The sequence below is a fragment of the Suillus subaureus genome (assembly GCF_016647635.1).
Source record: "Suillus subaureus strain MN1 chromosome Unknown BJ212scaffold_247, whole genome shotgun sequence".
NCBI classification, from domain to species: domain Eukaryota; kingdom Fungi; phylum Basidiomycota; class Agaricomycetes; order Boletales; family Suillaceae; genus Suillus; species Suillus subaureus.
In genome coordinates this window covers 1-7228 of record NW_024538803.1, presented here as the reverse complement: position 1 = coordinate 7228, position 7228 = coordinate 1, and the positions used below count along the sequence as shown (strand labels likewise).

At 47.2% G+C, this 7228-nt stretch overlaps 1 protein-coding gene across 1 annotated transcript; it reads right to left on the bottom strand.

Moving 5' to 3' along the window:
* Positions 1-4408: 4408 nt before the first annotated feature.
* Positions 4409-4697, bottom strand: BJ212DRAFT_1407648 (uncharacterized protein). Its single transcript, XM_041337439.1, has one exon. It carries the CDS (start codon positions 4691-4693, stop codon positions 4493-4495), a length of 201 nt encoding a protein of 66 aa, XP_041185380.1. The 5' UTR covers positions 4694-4697; the 3' UTR covers positions 4409-4492.
* Between the last annotated feature and the right edge of the window lie 2531 nt (positions 4698-7228).

Sequence of the window (7228 nt, the reverse complement as noted above, 5' to 3'; positions counted from 1 at the left end):
CCAACCTTACTGCGCTCAACTCTCACTCACCCTGAGTCATTCTTCGACATTGTTTAACTGTCGTCGGTCATTAGTCGACTCTTTGACAATTTATTTATCGGTGTGGGCCATGTCTTCATCACTACCAGTGCCACCCCCATCAGTTATGGGAGCTTCTCAAGCTGAACATAATTCACCAAAGCCTCCAGCTCCGGTCCTGAATTTCCCCAATTCCCCAATTCCGAAGAATCCACTTGGAGAGGGACGGTACATCAAGACTGCTGCTGCTCTCATCATTGGGTATGTCCCATCTTCTGTGGAAAAGCACACGATTGGAATCATGGCGACACTGTAGAGATGAAATCTTGAATGGAAACACGTTGGACCGTAACTCGAACTACTTTGCGCGCTTCTGTTTTGAGAATGGTATTGAGCTGTGAGGTTTTCTCTAGCTTTTTTATATATCCCTGCTTATTCTTTGTGTGACAATGCAGCCAGAGAATCGAGGTAGTTGCAGACGACGAGCTCGAGATGTAAGTAAATTCGTCCTTGTTGTCATCAGAAGAGATAACATGGGTTTCTAGTCTTGAGGCTAGCTGAAGGATGGTCCAGAAATATGATTTCGTCATCACATCTGGTGGTATAGGGCCCACTCACGATGGTATAGTACATCAACCCCTGTTGTGACAGTTGGAGGTCTGAATGCCTCCATTTCGAGATATCACATACGCCTCACTCGCAAAGTCTTTCGGACAAGAGCTCAAATACCATGATGAAACCATCGCGCGTATGGAAGAAGCCAGCCGACACCGCACATGGTTCACGCAGCAGAGCGAGGAGCAACGCACCGCTCGTAAACGTATGGCACTGTTTCCGGAAGCTGGCGAGGTTCTTTTTGTCGCTAGCGACATCTGGGTTGTGCGCATTCTCTCCCCTTCGCGTGGCATTGTGCACTAAGAACATTTTCAGCCTGTTGTTCGACTGGAAGGCAAGCTATGCATATTTCCAGGAATCCCATCACTTTTCCAGAAGCTGCTAGACAACTTGAAGCCTTTCTTGCCTCTACCCACGGAAGATGCACGTCCCTTCCGGCTTCAAGTCTTTACTCCGTAAGTCATTGACATTATTTCTGCACCGCTAGTGGATCAAGCTCCTGATGATGCTTGAAGACTTCCGGAATCGTCCATTGCGCCATTCCTTACAGCTCTACAGAAGCGCGTTAAGCCTGAGAATATCCGGATAGGCTCTTACCCGCTCCTTCAGCCAGGGGCACACATTGCACTAATTGGATTAGACCGTGAACGTGTGAAAGAACTCGGGTTGGAGGTGGAGAAAGAGTTGCAAGGACGTATACTGAGTGCAGAGGAGACTGAGGCGATGATCAAGATAAAGAGGCAGTGATGTAAGCACTATTGTATGACATTGTGTGCTCAGGGGATATACGATCACCTTAGTGATATGAAAGGCTCAAGTTTGGCAGGTTCCGAACCCTTTGCCCGAGGCCGCTGCTCCAGTTTAACGTCACCCGCAAGAACGTCCCTGAACAGCACCAAGGTTGCCTTCGTAAAAGCCACCGTGTTCTTCTCTCTATCTGCGACACCTGTGCTTACCACATGAGTCACAAAACCTTCACGAGAAACGACGGCAATATATGTTTGTCCTACTCTGTAAGTCATAGGAGTTAACGTCGAGTTATCAGCGAGTACGAGAATGTGTAGTGCAGCTCACATATGGACAATCGGCAGTCCCAAGACGGTAGGACCTGCAGCACCCCACTCCCCGATACAGTATGCCACATCCATCCGCTCCCTGACATTCGTTGCGAGCTCTATGACGAGTTCCGGTGTGGGTCCACTGAGCAAGACTATTAGCAGCCCATGACAATGATAAGCCAGCGCGATAAACATACTGGTAGCTCACCACGTTCTCGTCAGTCCAGCCCGCCCAAACCCTCCATGACTTTGTGGTGTACACTGTCGCTCCTCCGACAAAGCACTTACTTCCTCCAGACACGGAGAGTAGGGAAGCCGACACGAGACCAGCTGTTGTAGTTTTTGCACCGCAAGCGCTGATGAAGTTGACCTTGAAAGTTTGGAAATCTCGTTTAAAAGAGGCTTGAAAGAGGCTGGAGGGAAAGAATAATTGATATTCTACCCCGAAGCGAGGTACGAGTGTGGGGTTAGAATTAGGACTTTGCGGCAGCGGCAGTTCAGCACGTGGCCTCTCTTGTCTCCACACCACGCAGTGCTCGCGCCACGCTCCAGCAGGCTCAAACCTGCCTGCTGTCTTCTGCTTTTCTTTTCCCCACCCACTACTCCCTTATCCTTGCAGCTTACATTGCTACTGGTACCTAAAGGCAGTCAGCTTCGACTACATACTAGTACCACACCCTCTTCCAGGGGCCCGGGTGGCTGGTACCTAGACCTGCTGGGTTTGAGGCTGCGAGGATGCCCACCCGCCCTTGCAGCTCACCTCGGCTCTCTCTCGCACAGGTTGGGGCCGCCATCAGGGCTTCCACCCGAAAAACTATCTGCTTCAATAAAGCAAATATTTCCTTTCGTTCTCGTTGCCACTACTAAGGCCGCTCCACGATAGCAAACGCAAAGTTCCTCTGCAGGTTCCATCGCTGTGACGGGTAAAGATTCTCAGCTGACGCCCTCGATCATCGATCAATCCTTGCAGTTTATGTATTCAGAGTTAACAGTGTGAAGCTGACACTATATATAGCATAGATAATAATGCATACACATACCACCCGTCCCAATCTCACGGCAAGATCACAAGTGGTATAGATAGCTAATCACTGCACTGCAGAGACACTTATCAAATTTAACGCGGCAATGCCGCGATATCCATTTCTGCACAGAACGATGTGGCTCAGTCTGCCACATTCAATCCTTCCACCTTCAGTTTTTAAGTCATCCTCGGTCATATTGAAAGACCCAACGACCGAGTGGGGTGTCCAACGATGATGCTTCAGTGAGGGTGGGGAGATTACATCATTTTCCTGACTGTCAGACTCGCTGTCCTTAGCTTACGTGCATCTGGCCTCCAGCCCTATTAACGTCAATTTTCGCTTGGTAGTGAATCCCGACAGGTTTGGTCACTGGTCTGTCGAGAATCTATGTTGGCACATATACATCTCGGGGATATGTCTTGCGTTTCTGAGACGAGGCGTGAAGGTGAATTCCTTTTCATGGACAGACTATTACATAAAAAGGAGGTTTCGGTGCAACGACTGGGCCTAGTTTAGGCGGACCTCCGAGGATTTATGCACCGCAAAAATGTTGTCAGCAGGTTTCGAACCAGCTCCAAGAGAGACAGATTTTGATTCCGTTGTGGTGACCGCTTGGCGAAGATCAGTTAGATGGATTTCCGATAATCCTGTCCATGAGTGAATGTCAAGGTGTGTTCTGATAGAAAACAAATCTTGTCGTTCTGCAGATTTCGAAACTGCGCAATCCAAGAGAAACAGATTTTGATGCCGTTGTGACAACGCTTGGCTAAGACTAGGTAAGGTGAGCAACCGAGGAAACCATCCATCAGTGAATGTCAAGTGTTCCGATACAAAAAAATATTGTCGTCGGCATGTTTCGACCCTGCGCGGTCCAAGAGGAGCAAATTTTGACTTTGATAACTACTTGGATAAGACCACTGAAGATGGACCTCCGAGGAACTGTCCATGAATGCATCTTCAAGGCGTGTTCCGAAAGGGAAAAAAAACTTTGTCGCGAACAGGTTCGACATATTTCGATTCTATTGTGGTAACCACCTGGCTTAAACCAGTTAAGATGGACCTCCGAGGAAACCATCCACTGGCATGAGTGAATCTTCAAGACGTGTTCCGATAGAAAAAAAACGGAGCACTGAATACGCCATTCGGTTACCAACCCAAACCATTGTCTCATAGCTACACTTAGACGGGGCTTAGCGTCCGCCTTATCGGTGACCTGAAGCTCGACATGTAAACGCGAAGCGTGAGTTATTCTCTCTCACGTGACGAGCGCGTACACGAGTGAAATCAACGCTTTCGGAAAGAGAACAAGCGAACGTCTCATCAATGGTTTGGATCCTGCACGTACACCAGTGATGTACAACAATATGATGCAGGTTTCTGTCCGATCGTATTGTCCAAGGATGGCGGTCGAAGAAAGCAATATGCGATGGTGGAGCTGCCGACGACCTTCGCCCTGACATATTCGAAGATACGATGAATTAAAAGAATTCTTCGACGCGAACCTGCGTTACTTACGTTATTCAGAAAGTCACCCGCTTGCGCAAACGTTCCGGTCATCGCTCGGCACTTGCAACATCTGTCGTGTTGGTTTGCAAGCCTACGCCTTGCGAGTCACAGAATCGACACCAGCGAACATTTATCTCGTTGGTTTTGAACTTTACGTTACTTCGACCGATGATAGAAGTGCCATCTTTGACACCTCCGCCTTGCAAGTCAAACACCTGATTAGTCTTGAAATTGACGTTACAGGTCTTGTAAATGCCGGAAACTGAAATATCAGATTGCTAGACGTGATGAGACGAGCTGAGAGTCTGTGACTTGAAGTAAGTGCGATTGAGAACTGGTTTGATGAAGGTGAGCGTCGAGCTTTATACGGTTTGTAGCAGGGGACAGTTTCCTCGAAAGGTCGGTGTGTAATGTCACGATGTCCAAGCTTCTAGGATGCGTTTGGGTATTTGGGCGCAAATTCAGCGCCATCCAGAAATTCTGGAACGAGCATACCTGACGAGCAGAAAATCTTTGACTGTGACAGGTCATAATATGTCCCTCCGAGAAGGGGGCAAAGGAACTGACTTCTTTTGTTGCGCGGCGAGCCAACAGGGACCTACGGTTGGAGATTCCAAAGCGGTGAAAATAAAAGAAGTAGGTAGTCCCCATGAAGTCTGAGGAGTCTGAACACAGATTATACTCAGGATCTCTACACCGCAAAATGTTGTCAGTAGGTTACGAACTCACTCCAAGAGAAACAGATTTTGACTCTGTTGTGGCAACGACTTGGCTAAGATAAGTTAGATAGACCTCCGAGGAAACCATCCGAATGACATGTTCAAATAGAAAATACACCTGTCATTCGGCAGGTTTCGGACCTGCGCAGACACAGAGAAACAGATTTTGATTCCGTTGTAATAACCACTTGGCTAAGACCAATTAACGTGAGCATCCAAGGAAACCATCCATGAATGAATGTCAAAGTGTGTTCCGATAGAAAAAGAACCTTTCGTTCGGCAGGTTTCTAACCTCCACAGGCAAAGATAAACAGGTTTTGATTCTGTTGTAGTAACCACTTAGCTAAGACCAGTTGAGATGAGCATCCAAGGAAATTATCCATGAGTGAACATCAAGGAATGTTGTTCGGATAGGAAAAAACCTTTCGTTCGGCAGGTTTCTAACCTGCGCGGGCCAAGAGAAACAGATTTTGATTCTGCAGTGGTAACCACTTGGCTAAGACTAGTGAGGATGAGCATCCGATGAAACCATCCATGAGTGAATGTCAAGGTATGTTCGGATAGAAAAAACCTTGTCGTCGGCAGGTTTCGACCCTGCACGGCCCAAGAGAAACAGATTTTGACTCCATAAACCACTTGGCTAAGACCACTTAAGATACAACTCCGAGGAACTGTCCATGAGTGTATCTTCAAGGCGTGTTCGGAAGAAGAAAAAATCCTGTGGTCGGTAGGTTTCGAACCCGCACTGACACATTTCAAGAGACAGATTTAGATTCTGTTGTGGTAACCGCTTGCACCAGGATGGAGTTGAGATAAAGCTAGGAGGAAACCATCCATAAGCGAACTTTCAGGGCGTATTCTGATTAAAAACCAACTGTCGCTCAGCCAGTTTCTAACCTGCGCGGTCCAAGAGAAACAGATTTCAACTCTGTAGTGGTAACCACTTGTCTAAGACCAGTTAACATGCACCTTCAACGAAACCATCCATGGTTGAATGTCAAGGTATACTCAACAACAAAAAACCTTGTCGTCATCAGGTTTCGAACCTGTGCAGGACAAGATAAACAGATTTCAATTCTGTTGCGATGACCGCTTGCCTAAAGCCAATTGAGACGAACCTGTAAGGAAACCCTGAGCGAATCATCAGGGCTTGTTCTGATAAAAAAAAACCTGTTGTCGGCAAGTTTCAAACCTGCGCAGGTGATGAGAACCAGATTTTGATTCTGGTGTAGTAACCACTTGTCTAAGACCACTTAAGATGCACCTCTGACGAAGCCATCCATAAGTAACTGCCAAGACGTGTTCCGATAGAAAAAACCTCGTTGTCAGAAGCTTTCGAACCTGCACAGTCCAAGAGAAACAGATTTTGATTCTGTTGTGATGACCGCATGTCTAAAACCAGTTAAGATGAACCTTAAACGAAACCACTCAAGAGTGAATGTCAAGGTGTTCCAATCGAAAAAACCTTGTCATCAGCAGGTTTTGAACATGCACATTCCAAGAGAAACAGATTTCAATTCTGTTGTGGTAATCACTTGCCTAAGACCACTTGAGATGAACCTCCAAGGAAACCATCCATGAGCACATCTTTATCCTGATGATGATGGCTGGGACGACATCTCTTCAAGGCTGCTCGACATATGTTTCAATCGCAATGTGCATGCACATTGAAATTCAGAACTGAAATGATAGAAACAAATCAGATGCCGAGCGCTGAACTCAGTGTGCATGTAGTTATTTACATGAGGTAACGGCAAGGGATGTATTCACGACGGCTAGTACCGATCTATTGGGTAGCCTTCAAGTTGGGCCCGTGACCGTCACGAAAGATCGAGGCTGATGAGCTCTGCGCACGATCAACTCATTTGACGTCGGAGTTTGAGATGAACAAGAGTCGGTTAGATCGGTTTGGAGTGTAGGTAGATCACACACATCACGTGTCAACGACATATGAAGCATAGGTAGGTAATACGGTATGCATGCAATGTGTATGCGATGGTAAACAGCCGCGATAAAAGTAGCCAAGACAGTGGGTGACGATGAGATGTGAAATGGAGAAACCTTATACTATAGCTTGAAATGCTCAAAACCTCGGGCTGGCAGCCTCCGAACCCTCCGAGTCAGGCCGACGCTGTGCTCCAGTTTAACGTCTCCTGCGAGAACGTCTTTGAGCAACTCCAGGGTTGCCTTCGCAAAAGCCATCATGTTCTTCTCTCTATCTGCAACACCTGTATCCACCACACGAGTCGCAAAACCGTCACGAGACACGACGGCAATACATGTTTGC